Here is a 17032-nt window from a genome sequence, read left to right as displayed (position 1 = left end):
GCACCGCTGTCCATCTCCCAGCAAAAGAAGAGGTTAGCAAGGAGAGGAAGCCTGAAAAAATGAGAAAGCACCCCAGAAGAGAGGGAAACTGACACACTCAGGGGGCCAAGGAGAAAGAGAGCAATGCAGGCAAGAAATGGAAGAAGGCAGTGACAGGAAGTGAAAGAGAAAGAAAGAAGAAAGAAAGAAAGAAAGAAAGAAAGAAAGAAAGAAAGAAAGAAAGAAAGAAAGAAAGAAAGAAAGAGAAAGAAAGAAAGAAAAAGAAAGGAAGGAAGGAAGGAAAGAAAGAAAGAAAGGAAGGAAGGAAGGAACTTGGAAAAAAGTAAATAGAAAGTCCAAAAGAAATATTTTAAAAGCAAACAAAAAAGAAGTGGAAAACCAAAAGGAGGAAGACAAAAGAGAAAAGAAGTACCGGACGAAGCTTTGAGGACAAGAGACCCTCCCTACATCCACAGTTTTGTTCACCATTCCGTCAGAAGGAGCAGTGCCCAGATGGGGGCAGGGCAGGGAGAGAGGGAACAGGGGCTCTGTGAAGTCCCACTGTCCTTCCCCTCCTCACAAGCCTGGTCCTCAGGCCTGATGCCCATCGGGGAAACGCAGGACACAGGCTCAGAGGCCTCTGTGGAAAGAGACTGCAGAGGCTGACAGATTCCAGCTGGGCTAGAGACAAACACACCCCGTCCTGCCCTCCAGGGCCAGGTGCCATCTCAACTGCTCCCAGCTCAGATGCCCTGCCAAGCAGCTCCTCCCCATCCCAGACTCTGAGGTCTTGTCACCTCGGAGACCCCCATGCCCCCATCTGGGTATGTCCTACCCTGCAGTGGACCCACTCAAGGGAATTCAGATTATTTTTCTGGTGGCCTATGGGGCTCAGCTCCACTCTTGGCATTTCAGAGAACTCAGGGAACAGAGGCCCGTAACCATTGCCTGGCCTGGCATCCTGGGAATGTCTTGGCTTATTCACAAAGGGAACCCCATCCCGCTTCTCTGTCTTCTGGGGCCACCCTCTTCCCTCAGGGGCTAGAAGGGGATCTGGCCCGGCTCTCACTTCCTCTCGGGAGCACTCCTGTTTCCCTGAGCTTCCAAATCACACGGAAGAGGCCCGGCAAGTGCATGGAGAACATAACCCAGCACAGTTCTATCGTTTGGGAGGGGCTCAGCTTGCAACAGCCTAGCAGCCTGGCGTCAAGAATTTCCCACCTCTCCCACAAAGTGTGAAGGCCTGAACACAAATCTGTGTCCTTTAAGCTAAAATAAGCAGGAACCAAGCTAATCATCATTTCTCAACACATACTCCTGCAGTAAAAGGGGCAGGGATGGCTCAAGACAGAGAAAGAGGAGAGGAGAGGGACTTCACAGTACAAGAGACTCCAGCCTCAGAAAATCTTGGGGGTGAGGCCCCACACACATCCCCGGCTCCTGGTGGAGGAGCAAAGGGTCTTAATGGGCAGGCATTCTGTCTTGAAACCGCAGTGTCTGGGGCCCAGACGGAGAGCCGACCAAAGGCAAGGAAGCCGCTGGTGGCCAGACGGGGCCAGAAGGAGATGAGGCACAGAGCTGAGGCCTCTGCCAGGCCTGCAGCCTGCAACCTGGGGCCAGAGTGACTCCCTGCTAGGTCATACCCGCTGGCTGCCATGCTCACTCCCCAAAACCTGAGATTTTCCCTCAAAATGGAGACTAGGGATACAGGAATCAGTCTGGTGGGCCAGCCTGGCTCAGGTGGTCATGAAGGGTCCCCTAAGTCACTCGGGGCTCCCCGAGCTGCTTTTGAGGCAGAAATACAGAGCATCTTTGAGGACTCCTGCTCTGTCTGTGGAAAGGTGGGCAAAATGTTTAAAAATACAATAAAAGCAAGGCCCAGCACCCAAAGGGGTCTCACTCCCTGTTTCTTTGGACTGTCTGTGGGGTGCCTGTGTGCAGGATTTCTGCAGAAGATAGTCCATTTTGTTAAGCCTTTGAATATTCAAATTGAAAGTATCGCGCAATCATTGATTGTCAAATCATGGGTTTCTAGAGGTTTTAAATACTTGGCATGAGGGGGAAAAAACTCAAACCTATACCCGAAGGTATAAAACATTAATTCTGTTTGTCTCCTGCTCCAGGAACCTGGGTGCAGCTGGATGCTTTGTGAAACTTTAAAAATGTTGCATCTCTGCTTCTCTCCCTGCACAGGAGGCCTGTGAGGCGCCGAGTCCCTGGAGCTGCAGCATCCAGCCAGCGCCCCAGCTGCTGCTGACCACCATGTCGGGTAACTGGGCTGCTTCTGGGGTCGGGTCACGCGAGCCAGGGGCCTTGCGATCCGGGCGTTTTCCCACAGCTTTGCCTGCAGAGAACAGAGAGGCACAAAGTCAGGGCATGCAAGTATGAGCCGGGGATCCCGCGAGGGCACGGGCCACACTGTGGCCGCTCCCCACTCGGCGCCTGCTCCCCAGGGCAGAGGCCCAGAGGCCGGCTTGGCCGCTGTGGACGTCCGCGTACCCCGATCCCCCACCCGCCCTTCCACTCGGCCACGGCTGTGACCCTGGGACTTCGCGGCGCGGACTCTGCGTGCCCAGAAGCGGCGGCGGGGGGAGCTAGAGGCTCACGGGGAGCGGGACGCGAGCCGTGCGCGCCGCCGGCCGCACAGGGGTGGGCGGTGGCAGCCCCTCTGCGGCCCCGGGGCTGCACCCGCGGCCCACCGAGCTGCGAGCCGCTCGGGGAGCGCGGGTGGGCGAGACTGGACCGCCGCGAGAGCGCGGAGCCCAGGCCTTGCGGGCCACGCGCGGGGTTCCCCGGGTCTGGGCGGCGAACAGCGCAGCCTCCTTTCCGGGGAGACCCCTAGCTCCCCGGACCCGGCGCGCGGGCCCCCTGCGGTCGGCTGCGGTCTCCGCAGTGACCAGGCGCGGCGCTGGCGGCCCCGCACTGTCGCCAGGCGCCCGGCCGTCCGCGCGGCCGCCCCGAGCCGCGGGGCCCGGCCCCTCCCCACGCGATCGCCGCGGCGCTCACTCCAGGGTCGAGGTCAGGGCCGGAGTGGCCGGTGCTCCCGCGGCCACCCCCGATCGCGGAAGCTCGCCCGCCCGGCCGGGCCCCGCGTGGCCCAACAGCCCGCAAAGTCTCCCCTACTCACTGCGGCTCCGCCCGGCCGGCCCGGGGCCGCGGCCGTCCCGCTCCCGGCGCGCCCGGACTCCCTCCCCGCCGACCCTGGGCGCCGCTCGGCCTCCCCGCGAGCCGGGCAGTCCGGCCGGGCCCCGCCAGCCCCGAGGGCGGCTTCCCCGCCGGCTGCACGGTCCCCGGGAGCCCCGCTCGGCGTGGCCCGAGGCTCCGTGAGCCGCCGAGAGACGCCTGCACCCGAAAGGGAAGGGGTGGGGAGCGACGGGAAGAAGGGCGAGCAGGAGCGGGGGCCGAAGGAGGGAGGAGGGAAAGATGGAGAGCGGGAAAGGCGGAGAAAGGGGGCGAGCGAGACAGGGCAGAAGAAAAATTCGGGAGGGAGGGAGTGCCCTGGGCCTGGTCCCTTTCCTGTGGTCGGGCTAGCAAGTCCCTCAGCGGCCGGAGGACAGAGCTCTCCAACCCCCACACCCCACCCCTGCCCGCCGCTTGTCCCGGGGCTGAAGTCCAGACCAAGGGCACGTAGAGGTTAGAGCCTCCCCAGAAGCTGAGCTTGGCCTGCTGGAGAAGATAAGGGCTCAGAGTTTCCACACGGGTGGGAGCATCACGGTGGGGTGGCCTAAGTCAGCTGCTCCAGATCAGAGAAGGCACCCCTGCTTTGGCCCTGGACGCCTCCCAGGCCCATAATACCCTCTCCCAGGCGGAAGGCTGGGCCCAGAGCCCGAGGTTCCCCTAGTTTAGCCAAGGTGGTGAGTTTCCTTAGGCTGCTCTCCACATTCCTGAGCGGAAAAACCTGTGTGCTATTGGTCTAGGGATAGGGCCCAGCCTGGGATGGGTGTCCCCACGGATTTCCATAGGTTCTGTTCCCACTAGGGCCCTGAAACCTGCCCAGCTTCTCCTCATCCTTTCAAGTTGGAGAAATTTGGGGTTCCTCTTTGCATTCTTCAAACTTAGAAACCTGGCCTCCAGCCTCATAGCCTGTAATGAGGACCCCCCACATACCAGTCTGACATCCAAACTTCCCACTTGACCACTGACTGGATTGCCTTTTCCCAGAGAAACCGAAGGTGTATCAAGGTGTCCGGGTGAAGATAACAGTGAAGGAGCTGCTTCAGCAGAGAAGAGCACACCAGGCAGCCTCGCGGGGAACCGTAAGCATCACCCCTTCCCTTACTCCCCGCCTTGCCTTCAGCCTCATTTAACCCTGCGCCTGGAAAGGTGTAGGAGGCCACGCCAAGCTCAGTCACCGTCCCCAGACCTGGCCATCCTCAGCTGTCTTTATAACTTTTGTGCCCCGCGTCTTCCCAGCTCACCACAGGAAGCCACAAAGGACAGCTAGAGCTTGGGTGGGGCTCAGGATTTGGGGGGAGCTCATCCCTCACTGATCATAGTTGAGTATAAAGGGCTTGCTGGCCTGGTGCAGGGAGAGGAGCAACCAGCAGGTAAGCAGGTTGTTGTTCCGGTAAGAAGACAGTGTGTGTGCCCTCACATGAGCAAAGAAAATCTCTCCCAGAAACTCATTTCATTTTAGCGAGCCCTTCAAGGAGAGAATCTCTGTGGAAATGCCCCCTGCTTCTCATTCTTATGAAACCCAGCCTCTGAGGTCATTTATCTGCCAATCACCAGGCATAGAAAGTTCCCAGCAGAAATGGGCCATGTGACTGCAGAAGAGAGAGCTCAGGGTTTAGAACCACCTCCTTCATATGAAGCCTTAAGCAGTTCCCAGTTATCAGGAGGTGATGTGGGCAGTCATAAGGGTACCCTGCCACTTTCTAAAGCAGATAGGACTGCCAAGAGTGTTCAGGGCAGCAGCAGAACCAAATAAACTAGGTGGGGTTCTCCTCCCACAGAGGGTAATTTCATTGCTGAAAGCCCTTGATCGTACAATTGCCTGTGGGTTGCTTGTGTGGATGTGGGCTAGGACAGATGAGCCCATATTGCCAGTGTTAGGATTGGTCCTGTCTCCAGCTTATTGGCATCCTCCCCACAATGGTTTTTGAGCTTGGTCCTGTTGGTGTGCAATGCACGACTTCCCGAAATGGGCCTTTGTGGGAAGAGGCAAATGTTGTAGGAGAGATGAGCACAGGTTCTAGAACCAGTGGACTGGGTTCAGATCTGAGCTCCTCTGTGGTACGTGCAGATCCTGGAGCAACTACTCGGGCTCATCCCCTGTGTCCGCATCTTTAAGCTGGAGACAGTAGGATTTTATGGGGGTTAAATGAGTTATGGCATATAAAGCACTTAGAAGAGTGCTTTCCATTTAGCAAGTGCTCAATAAATGACAGCTGTCATTATCATTATTTATGAAAAGCAACTGAAATAAAACTACAACCAAGAACTGAAAGCCAGCTACCCAGTAACGTCCATTGGCTCCCTTTGCTCAGAGTTTCAAGTTCAGGTGTAAGCTTGCTGTGATTCAGCCCGTACAGCACAAATTTTACATTCATGGGAAAAGTTCGTACCTCCATGTACAGAATGTTAGCTAACACATAAAGCTTCCTTCCATTTGCAGAGGGTTTGTACAGTGGTTAAAAGATAGCACTTTTACACACTCATTATTTCATTTAGTTCTTATAACAACCAAGTGAGGTAAATAGATCAGAATCTGCATGCTTCTATTCCAGCTAAAGTTCAAAGTCTTACAGTTACTAAAGGCAGAGCTAAAAACAGGGCCAAGGTCTTCTTACTCTTCATGTAAAAAACAACAACAACAACAACAAAAACATTCCCACCTATTGGCTCCCTAAATTCATCCTTCTGCAGATCCAACTGCTGAGCAGAAGTCTGGTAATCTCAACTGTCAATTCTTTCAGTTCAGAGATGGTTATAAAATTAATAAAACCAGGAACAAGGGAACTGGGAAATGCCTCCGATGGAAAAAAAAAAAAATCAGCAGGATGTTCCCAACAAAGTATAATCTTTCATTAAGGAGCTTTGGTACATGGTAGAATTCTGCTTCAGTGTACCTGGAGAAGTCCCATTTGGGCATGATGATTTTATGGCTGTTGGCCTCTTACAGGTTGATTTGGCCACTGTTCCCGTTAGCTAACTGCGGGAATGAAAGCAAAGGGTAAAACATTTCACTTGTGTATCTGACCAGTATCCGTTTGCTGGAGCTATGTGATTTATCTAAGTTTTTCTGAATTCTAACCCCCCCACCACCAACACCCCCAAGAAATAATAAAGCAGTACTTCTGAACCAACACCTTGCAGGGACATGCAAGAGCAAGGCCTGCTCTTCTTGGCTTCCTGGAAGATTATATCAGCCCGAGCCCTCACAGGCACAGAGAAGTAACACACAGATGATTTAATCATGAGAGCCAGATGTAAAGCCCCTCACTCAGAACCATCGGAAGGATCTGGAATTCTTGGAAAGCCGTGAGGGTGTACTTAGCAGGCAAGGATGGCGGCTGTCAGGGGACAGTGTATGCCTGCTTCTTGGTAGAGACCCTTTGGTTTAGCGGAGATGATCTCCAATTCGCTCAATGGTCAAAGGACGCCTCTGGGAAGCCTCAAGGCAAGGAGAGAGTTAATTCTATCAAATATACAAAGCAGGAAGGTATTTATCTTAATTTGTTATATAGAGTAGTACCCACCATTTGAAATCTTAAGAAGGCAATCATGAATGGAAGTTATAGATCGAGGCAAATGTCAGGTGATAGTGCCAGGAGAAATGTGTGCATGCCAGATTTTTAAATTTGATCAAAAAAACTTATTTCAGCCAGATCAGTTTGCAAACAACCCTACACACACACACACACACACACACACACACACACACAATTCTTTTACCTTTAGGAGAAAGGGAAACTTGAGTTCATATTTATGAAAAGATATACTTTACCCTTTTTAACCATTAATTTTTTTTAAACAGCCTTGATGTGCTTTTATAAATTGTAGATTGTGGATTTTTGTGCCCTTTTGAAACCTAAGAGAAAGGTGCCTTTCTTTGTATTCTTGGAGCGAAGTAGAAAGTGAACCCATGACTAGAGAGATAATATCGAGCAGGAGACTGTAAACATACCTGAGGGAGATAATGTGGGTAGGCAGACAAATAGACCATTCCCCGGGGAGCAGTGGGGTTAATGGGAGCTCTGCCATGAAGCAGATTTTTTAAAAACCCACTCCTTCCAAGTCCTTCAGCTCAAGCTGCAGCCAAATATTTGCATAAAGAGCTGGTGAAGGATTCTAGCTTCCTGGTTCATGACATTACGGCATGGATCATTTTCAGACTTACCACCATGGCCTGTTTCAGCAGCGGTTGACAGGGAAGCCCCCCCGCCCCGCCCCGCCACCCCCACCCCTGCCCGCAGCAGTGCGCTGTATGGGAGTGAAGTATAGGCTGTGATCCAAGAGAGGTGTGGCGAGCTTGGCTTCCCGGCATGGATCACAGAGCAGTGCTGGTCCCTTTAAACTTTAAAGGCACCATCTGAAACCTTAAAAAAAAATCCGAAATTACTCAGTACAATTATCAGTTCAATTGGAAGATACAGGCTGCTTTACTTTAAACAGTTCAAAGGGATAATCTCATAAATTTCCCTAAATCTCAGGTATTCAGAGTAGGGAAAAAAGCAACTCACACAAAGAGTCGAACTACTTCCGAGTATTACCTAGAATGTAGAGAGGCTTCGGCTCACTGACTGCAGTTTTAAGAAGATATTTTCTGTTGTAATATTTCATGTAACTATTCATGTAACTATTTTCAGCCACCCAGGATTAGCAAAGTTAGGAATTGTGTCCTTTTGGGAGAACAAATTCCTAAGGCTAAGCAGCCAGAGAGAATATCAAAATTTTGAAGAAAATGATAGACTAAGTCACAGAGGGTTGGGATTAAATAAGTTTAGCTCTTATTAATTTTCAATTAAATTGTTTAATAGAAAAGCTGTTTACTGGGTATTCTCAAACTATTCCATTTCTCTGTAATATACAAATCGTTTACATTCATTTTTTATCTAAATTTAAATTTAAAATTTAAGTGGGAAAATCTGATACTGGGGGGGAAAAAAACCCAAACAAACATAAAAACTGAATCAAAATAAAATAGAACATTGGGTGTATGTAACGACAGCCACCTTTTTTTAGAAGAAAGAATCTGGCTTACCTTAGAGCAGAAGGCACCAAAGTTCATGTGAAAATGGCTTCGCTTTCCCCGGGAAGCACTTTGAGTTCATGAGCTCTGTGGTCATGTTCTTGCTTTGGCAGCTGCCTGGGGACAGCGGCGTCCACCTTTCAGACCCAGTCCCACCATCTTCTGCAGGTCAGTACAACCAACGTCCCGGTTCCCTCAAAACCTCTTTCAAAGGTCCACCTCGAAAGTCTCTCAGTGCTTGATTCGGGGGTTAAGATAGACACCACCATTTAATTGGAATCCAACCAATCAGAAAGTGAACCAGGCATAGCGACTCCAGATGCAAGCCCAGCAAGGTAACAAGGGCGCATTTTTGTCCTTCTTTTCTGAGACGTCTATTTGCTGCTTCCTATTCTGTCCCGAGAGTTGGTTCTTCACATTTATTCCGGTTCCTCATCGCCAAGTCACTAAACTTGGCTAACAGATCAGAATTGCTTTCAGAAACGTGCTCTCCTTTTTAATGTACTGTTAGATGGACTACAGGACACCCTCGGGTTCTCGAATAATGCTTTTGCTATTGTTGATTTAATGTCTAGCCACCGACAGGGGCTTCCCTCCCCTTCCTCTCTCTCCCCAGGGAGCCACTCAAGCAACTGCAAGTTTTCTCAGCCCAGTTCGAATAACTTACTATCTGTGCCAGCCAGCAGCTAGGTGTTTCCGGAGCTCACATACAAGGGAAACTGTGCTTATGGTAGCTCTTTCATTTAACCTTAAGGAGCCTTGAGACTTCAAAAAATCCAGGGTTCTATTGTCCTCTGATAGATACACTCTAAACCTGTCTTCTCTGAGCATTTAAGGCTAGCGGTCAGAAATTGAGCCTATTAATAACAAAACGGAAGAGGAGTCGTGTTTTCAGAATTATGCTTGGTTGGTAGCTAACAACTTACTTTAATTCCGTTAGCATGTGAACATGTTTCCTAAGGAAACATTTTTGCTTTTTGTAATTTATAGCAAGTACCACTGATGCACTTTACATTCTTGGTTTCTATTTTTATCATTTGTGTTGCTCTCTGTATTGCTCCTCAAAATTTAAGTTACTGAGTGAGCATGAAAAGTTTAGGAAAGCAATAAGCCTAAATCAAGAGACTTGTTTCCCACGGCCTTAGAAGTTTTCCTAAAGCTTCACATAGTGTTGTACGTTACTTCTGAGAGGCGAGGTTTACTTGAACCGCAGATGGGATGTTGATGCCTTATAGTCCAAGAAAGTAGAGCCTTGAGCCATTATTTGACTGTGATAGTTGGACACAGGTTGAATTGTCATTCTTTTATTTGTGCCCTGGCCATATTTACAGCCACTTTCCACATTATTAATCAGATTCGATCCACTGGGACTCGAGTTCACTAGGGCAACGAAAAACACCCAAATTGCCTGCCTGTTTGCTTTTCTAGAACTTCTTAAACCCCCCTTCTCCCCTAGACATGGTAAAATATTCAGAATACAGAATTCCATTCAAAGTCGTAAGTGCAATTTTTAAACAAACAAACAAGAAGTCTGTCTTTTTCCCTTTCTCTTCTAGGGCTGTATTTTGAGTCTGAACAGGTTTCTTCCATGTCCAATTATTTTCAAGCCCGAGAATTTTCCAGTTGTGTTTCTTGTGAAGAAAATACAAGCTGCCTCGACCAGGTCTTTGATTCCTACCTTCAGACAGAGACACACCTGGACCCTTCGCTCAGTTCCACGCAGAGCACTCCACACTATTTCCCTGACAGCTTCCAAGCTGCCCCTTTCTGCTTTAACCAGAGCCTGGTAATTTATCTCAGTTCTTTACAAAACCTGATTGTTGCCTACTCTGGGGTAGTAATGCTTTGTAAGAAGGTTTGCACCATCTCCTGAGAAATCACACACACACTATCAACCAGGAAGTCATCCAGGAAACAGCAGAGAGCCATTTAAAACTCAGTGGGCGTCAGAGTAACCACACGTGGGGGGCAAACCTTTGGGTACACACGTGATTATGATTTCCCAAGGCAGCTACGCCCAAGTAAAGCAGTGTATGGCAATAAAAAGAGGTTTCCCGGCAATATTCATTTAATGTTTTTAAACTGGAATGAAGACAGTTGTGAATTGAAAATGATTGATTTAAACAGTGGTCCTTGGATTTTTGAGTTCTGGAAAATGGCATTAGGCTGTGTCTATGCAGTACCAAACTGTCATTCCGATAAGGGGTTTTTGTTTCATTTTGGCCCTGAACTGGCCCCACTAACCAGTTGTTTGGGTCTGGTGTAGGCACAAGAACTCATTTGGGTCTGAGACGGCTGGTAAAGAAGAAGCCCTCATACTTCAGAGAATCTGGATTCTCTATTCTTGATGACCCTCACATGTTTGCAAATACGGTATCATTTAAAATGGAGTAAGATTTCCATTAGTAGACACAGGTTGTTTGCGATGTTTTTTAGATACTCATATAGTTTTTTAAACTGTAAAAAGTAAGTTGTGTGTGTGTGGTTTTTTTTTAATGTACATACTTTTTTCTTTTGGTTTGTCAAAAAGTCTGTGTAGGTGTCAGACTAAATTTTCAGAGTATAGGAAATTCACTCCACAGAATATGCACACCGGACCCCAGTTATCAAGCTCCCTTCTGGCTTCCAAAGAAGGCTTTCTCAGTAATCATTGTAGGCCTGCTTAAAGAAAGCAGAAGGTACCTTTCTCCTCTGGGGACAAGACTTCAGTGACTGTAAGAGTAGTTGCACGTCTTGGAGTCTCCCAGACACCGGCTCACTGAAGACCCCAGTTGTACCTGTGTATGGTTCACTTTGTTCTCCACGGTCAAGGTGTGGAGGAACAGCCACATGCCACCTGCGGCTCATGTTGTGGCCACAGCAAGATCTGACGTGCAGGTGATTTGAAGAACAATGGGATTTTGTGGTTTAAGAACAAAGCATCCTCTAAAATATGGTTATAACAAAGGAAGCCAGCGAAGCAAGGCGATTTATTGTTGGGGAAGAAAAAGGCAAATATAGAATAAGGTGTCCTGAAATCATGCAATCAGCTAATAAAATTACTTCTGCAGACCTGAGTTGGGCTGGGTGTTTTGTTGTGTTGTATTCCCCCCCTCCCCCCAATGTTCTTACTCTGAGTTAATAAATCCTCTCTACTCAGCTTTTTTAATCCTGTCTAAATGATCAAGCTCTTTGTTCCTCGGTTTTCTCTAGACCCCAGGATCGCCTTCGGATTCCTCCACTCTGTCGGGTTCCTTAGACTACAGTTACTCGCTGGCTCAGCTACCTTCGTGTGCTCCGGAGAGTTACAATTCTCCCCCTTCTCTGGACACCAGAAACTGTGGCCATCCCTCAGAAGACTACTCCTACTCGCACTTGCCCTCATACACCCAGTACGACTGCTTCTCCTCAGCCAGCACCTCAGTCTGCTACTGTGCATCGTGTGAGGAAGAACACTTGGACACCCTCAGAGCAGCGGAGTATTTCTCCTATCCGGGCACAGACTATGTGAACTTTGCCCCCTCAGCCGCCACGGCCAGCGAGTTCTATAAGAGGGGAACAGACTGGGACATCTGCTATAGTTAATGGCAATTACATTAATTTGGAACATGGCGTGAATATCTCTGTCTTTCGGCCACACCAAATGACAACTCGAAATATGCAGCCTGTTAACAAAACATCACAAAGCCCGGTTCCTGTGTCGAATTTCCGATGTTCTGATGCTCGCTTAGGCATTAATATGAAGTCCTCAGACCTGGTCATTGTGCCACTCCTACTTTGTATGCTCACAGTTAAAACTGTCGTAGGGAATGTTCAGTTGTTTTACTTTTCTATGTAAGGAACAAATTCTAATTTTTTTAACTAATAAATTTTGTATTATTAAACGTTGGCTTATTTTTGTTTTTTAATTTTCTGATGATAGTTTCCAGTTGCTTTGAATAACACCAATTAATTCTGGAGATCACCAATTACTTTTCAACAGTTTAATCTCATTTATCCATGAATTTTAAATTATCTTAATTTGGCAAGATGCCTTGGCTCCCACAGGGATGGAGGGTAGACACAGCTCTGATGGCTGAAAAGGAGGGGCAGCCTCACCTCCAGATGAGGGTGTACATCTTGGAGCCACCTCAGAGAAAGACATTTATGAATCATTAGCTTCTCATATCTAACAGTCAACGAAACGTTAGTATGACCAAAAGGCACATCTTGCCTACAGCAATATTAACCCATGGATCATTCTTTTTCATGTCCAAAGTGTTGTTTTGTAAACCTTCTGGGCAAATACTTGATCTTTTTTTCTCTTGAGAGCCGCCATGCTGTTGGTGGACCAGAAGGTTTGGAATTCGTTGTTACCTTAGATTTCCGAATTTCTGCGGGCAGTCCTTAAACATGCATTTGCATCACTCGTTTTTTACAGATTGGTTGAGACAATTGACCATGTTGTTTATGACTGAATTTCAGAGTTTACTGCCTCTGATTAATCTATTTGAACAAGCCCAGCCATCCTTCAGGGGAAGAGGAGTTAACTTAAGCTGCCTATGCCCAACTCTACTGTCCAACCCTGTTTGCCGAGGGCATTAAAACACAGGACCTAATCCCTGCACTGAGTCCCGCAGTCCGGGGGGCATTTTCCATGTCCCAAGGTTCTGCACAATGGTAATATTGGTACCATTGGTCCTGGCCACGGCTACCATTTTCCGAGCCCTCCCCGTGCGCCAGAATTGCCTTCGGCTTTTCTCACCCCTCTCTCCTCTCACTCAATCTCCACAACAATGTTGATGACAAAATCAGGAGTCTGAGACTCAGAGAAGTCAAGTCACCTGCCCGATGTTACCCAGTCAGTAAGTACCCGGGCTTGGGTCTGAAGAAGCTGTGCTTTGTACTCACTCCCTGGTGGTGAAAAGTTTGGGCCATCATCTGTGGAAGACTGCTCTGGAACCTGTGAAATCATCCCCCATTAAACTCTGACTTCCTCCTACAAATACGGGTGTGTCCCCCACACAGCTAGTCAGAGCTCCCCAGAAGGGCCGATTGTCCACAGATATGAAGGTGCCAAGCACAAGAGCTGAGGTCCCCACTCTGGGGACCGAGGGAGAGAAGCTGACAAACCACCCACCTCAGTGGGCCTTGTTCTATCAGGAAGCAGATAGGCTTTCAAAATGACATGCCTAATTGTCACCTCCCTGGGGACTCCACTAAGGCTCGGGTAAACAGAACAAGTTGCAACCTGCCTCATGGGATAGCGGTGCCAGGGAAATAGAATAATCACTGCCTTTCTGAGATGCCAATAAAACTAAATTTTTAATAGTTTCCAACTAAATTGAAACTGACCTCTCGCCGACAAATACCTGTTCGGCCAGACGGAAGCCCCTGCATGCCATGCACCCCACCCCACCCCAGCTGTCCCCACGGGGCAAAGAGCAGATAACCCAGAGATGACCAGGGGTTGATACAAAAATATCCTTTTCCTGTTGCCATTCTTCTTTCTTTCTTTTTTTTTTTTTTTCATTCTCCATTTCTATCCTCTGCCTTCCTAATCAGATCTCTTGCACTCTAACAGAGCGCTTGCTCCTCGCCTCTTGTTCTTGCTTCGTATGTCCCTTAGTGTTTGCCTAAATCTAGTTTGGAAAAAGATTCAGAAAAAGAATGTGACACATGGGCTAACAGAGCTCACGATGTTTTAAGATCTTTCCAGATATTGGGGCCGACAGATATTGGGCCCGGCACACGAGGAAGTGAATGAACACTGAGCACCCGGTGTCTCAAGCGCTGCAGCTCACACAGAGCAGCTCGGGAGCCCTACAGCCCCAGAGAGAACATCTGCCCATGGCACTGGGGACAAGCCGGAGGGCCTCTCATCAGCATACAGCCGGGAAGCTGCAGGAAATCCGGACACCCGTGCCTCGCTGTCAGAAAGCATGATTCAGTAAGTCTGCCCTAGGAGCCAGGCACCTGCATTTTTCAAACGGACCTAAGTTGATTCTGAGAGAGAAGTTCCTCTGTCTACACGGGAAAAGCACTCACATATTCCACGTCTGAATCGTTCCACTCTAGGATCTAGCAGTGCAATAACAGCTTATATGGACTAAGCTCTTCCCATGGCCCAGGGCTGCGGGCATTTATCTCATTTAATCCTCAAACAACAACACAAGAGAGATACTATTACTGTCCTTGTTGGTTTTTTTTTTTTTATCAACAATGAAAGTGCAGCTTGGAGAGCTGGAATAACCTACCCAAGGTCACACACCCTGTAACCAGGTTGAGTTCTCCAGCTCAGGTGGTTTGAACATCCCACGGCCATTAGTATACTTCCCATGCATTATACCTGGAGGAATTATCTATTTGGAATTGGATCTTTTGCATGCACATCTGTACCCATCTCCTCATACCTCAGAGGTATTTAATAAAATTATAAATGGGAGTTTCAATGAATGAATAATTTTGTTATTCAGAACCACTGGATTAATAAAACAAAATATTTTTTTAAATTTTATGTATTTATTTGTCAGAGGGAGAGCACAAGCAGGGGGAACGACAGGCAGAGGCAGAGGGAGAAGCAGGCTCCCCGCTGAGCAGGGAGCCCGATGCGGGGCTCAGTCCCAGGATCCTGGGATCATGACCCAAGTCCAAGGCAGACACTCAACCAACTGAGCCACCCAGGCATCCCCAAAAAACAAAATATTAATTAAACACTTACTATGTGCACGACAGATTCAGTACCTTCGAGATGCAGTCAAAGGGTAAAAGGAGATGTGATTTCAAAATTTAAAACTGGAAGAACTTCAGTTACGATGGACATGGACTAATTTTTCAAATTCTTGGGAAATTTAAATTAGGGGGTCAACCCTTAGAGCCTGAGAAATGAGACAAAGTTGAAGGTAGTAAACATCTGGAAATGATGACCTCAAGCAGTGGCATCCTGGCTGCTGGCCTGAGCCGCAAGTGGACATCAGGGAGCAAGGACCTGCGATGGACCTGGGTGGGGGGGTAAAGAGGGAGGGAAGGGGGTGCTACCTTTTGATAGAAAACGTTTTTTAAAAATCATTATTCAGGAACGCCTGGGTGGATCAGTTGGTTAAGCGTCATGATCTCAGGGTCCTGGGATCGAGTCCCATGTCGGGCTCCCTGCTCAGCAGGGAGCCTGCTTCTCCCTCTGCCTCTCCCCTGGCTTGTGCTCTCTCTCTCTCTCAAAGAAATAAATAAAATCTTTTAAAAAATCATTATTCAGTCGAGAATCAAAGCCAATGAAAATTGTGAATAATATAGTTTAAAGTAAATGTGGACTAACCATCATTTCCAAATCCTCAAACCCTAAGTAACCCACAGCACAGCCCCTCGCAGGGCTGCTCAGAAAAGTAATTAACTCTTAGACTGTCTCCCTGCCTCTTACAGATGAAGGTGTGGAGATGACCTGCCTACGTGAGATTGGTCTGCGTGGTGGCTCTAGGTCTTGGGAGCTGGACTGTACTGTGGCCAGAGAGTGGGCCATTCAGAGCCATGTGAATTTGTGCTTTAAAAGGTAGCTTAAATGGCCCCATATCTTGTCTCTGGGCAAGATGTAGGGGCTGGAGGATGAAAAAATCTGAGGGCGCAGCTCTGTGTAATAAGAAAGCATCAAACTCGTTGAGGGCAGGAATCAGCATCCACTCAGAAAATAGTTTTTCTTGCTTAATATGGCTAGAGAACATGCTGTTGGTTCTTGGGAAATGTGGAAACGTGTGTGTGTATGTGTGTGAGAGAGAGAGAGAGAGAGAGAAAGCACCATTCATTGTCACCTGGATAATCGGGAGGAAAGAGGAGACATCTGCCCTTAACCCGTCAGGACGGGACCTGGAGTGTCCCAGCTCTGAAGCCACCACCTCCCATCCCTACTGTGCAATTCTAGGTTGAATAAGCCAGATTTCAAGCAGAGCATTGCTGTGGTTACCCAAGTCCTCACATTGCCCTGATGAGAGGGAGCGATGAATCCAAGGGAGAGATCAGTTTGTGGGAACGTGATAGTCACCCTAAAGGGGAGCTAGAATTTCACCGTGGTTGTACAAAGAAGGAGGCATTCTCTGAAAGGAGGACCCATCAGAGGACTAAGAATTGGGGAGCATCCTCAACTGGGCTCCCCGTGAGAGGTCCAATCTGGGGGCCCTTTTCTTTCAGACTGTGAGAGCACAGTCCCATTCTGCATTGTTGGATATTCCCCCTACCACATTATAATTCTATGGGTAACCCCAGCTGTTTGGAAACATCTGGTTCCCCATAGAGCTTTGGGCGGAAGGACGGAGAATAAAGTGAAGGCACTTCAGAGGGAAGCATTTGCCCTTCTCTGCCAAGAACTGAGCAGTGCTGGTGGCACCCATTGGAAGGGACGTGTGGTCCAGGGCAAACCGAAGTGGTCTACAGCCAGTGATGGTGGCCCCACCCGGGGCAGGGATCGCGGGAAGGGCATCAGGAGCGACGCGGCCACTCCAAGACACAGCCAGAGGAGAGCGATGCTTGAAAGTAAAAAAGGCAAGATCTCGGGTCCCTCAAATAAGGGGTAACTTTAGGACAAATAAAAGAAACTTTTTACATAGCAAGTAATACACTTAAAAAAAAATTACTCCTACAAGTTGAACATTTAAATAGTTTCAATAGGGGTCGAGATTATTTTGGCTGATAATATTTTAGGGCTGGAAAGGGACCCAGAGATCACCCAGTTCCGTCGTTCTCAACCCTGGCGGCACATTACAGTCACCTGAGGAGGTTGGAAAAATGCTGACGTCCAAGTCCCACACCAGTGAATCACAATCTCTGGGGTGATCTGGGCATTAGGATTTTTTTTTAAACTCTTTATTTTGAAATTACAGGAAATTACAAAAATAGTGTCTAGCCTTTATCCAGCTT

The 17032-nt window shown here is 48.4% G+C and overlaps 1 protein-coding gene and 1 long non-coding RNA gene across 5 annotated transcripts; one reads left to right on the top strand and one right to left on the bottom strand.

Moving 5' to 3' along the window:
* The first annotated feature begins 3500 nt into the window (after positions 1-3500).
* POU2AF3 (POU class 2 homeobox associating factor 3) lies at positions 3501-12036 on the top strand. 3 transcript variants are annotated; one of them, XM_081799520.1, is made up of 4 exons: positions 3501-4235; positions 8287-8341; positions 9730-9959; positions 11366-12036. In XM_081799520.1, exons 3-4 carry the CDS (start codon positions 9762-9764, stop codon positions 11735-11737), a joined length of 570 nt encoding a protein of 189 aa, XP_081655646.1. In that variant the 5' UTR covers positions 3501-4235; positions 8287-8341; positions 9730-9761; the 3' UTR covers positions 11738-12036. The 3 variants fall into 3 exon arrangements, with proteins under 3 accessions (XP_081655646.1, XP_030890269.2, XP_006739261.3); XM_031034409.2 differs by lacking the exon at positions 3501-4235 and having other exon boundaries at positions 8254-8341; positions 9781-9959; XM_006739198.3 differs by lacking the exon at positions 3501-4235 and having other exon boundaries at positions 8254-8341.
* Positions 5368-7339, bottom strand: LOC145716319 (uncharacterized). 2 transcript variants are annotated; one of them, XR_014138933.1, is made up of 2 exons: positions 6277-7339; positions 5368-6133 (listed from the first exon to the last, which is right to left on the bottom strand). It is a non-coding gene; the product is annotated as an uncharacterized LOC145716319 (long non-coding RNA). The 2 variants fall into 2 exon arrangements; XR_014138935.1 differs by having other exon boundaries at positions 6291-7339.
* Positions 12037-17032: the final 4996 nt, after the last annotated feature.

This window comes from Leptonychotes weddellii, chromosome 11 (assembly GCF_054177405.1).
Source record: "Leptonychotes weddellii isolate Sample4059 chromosome 11, ASM5417740v2, whole genome shotgun sequence".
In the NCBI taxonomy this organism is placed as follows: Eukaryota; Metazoa; Chordata; class Mammalia; order Carnivora; family Phocidae; genus Leptonychotes; species Leptonychotes weddellii.
This window is presented reverse-complemented; position numbering and strand designations above follow the sequence as displayed.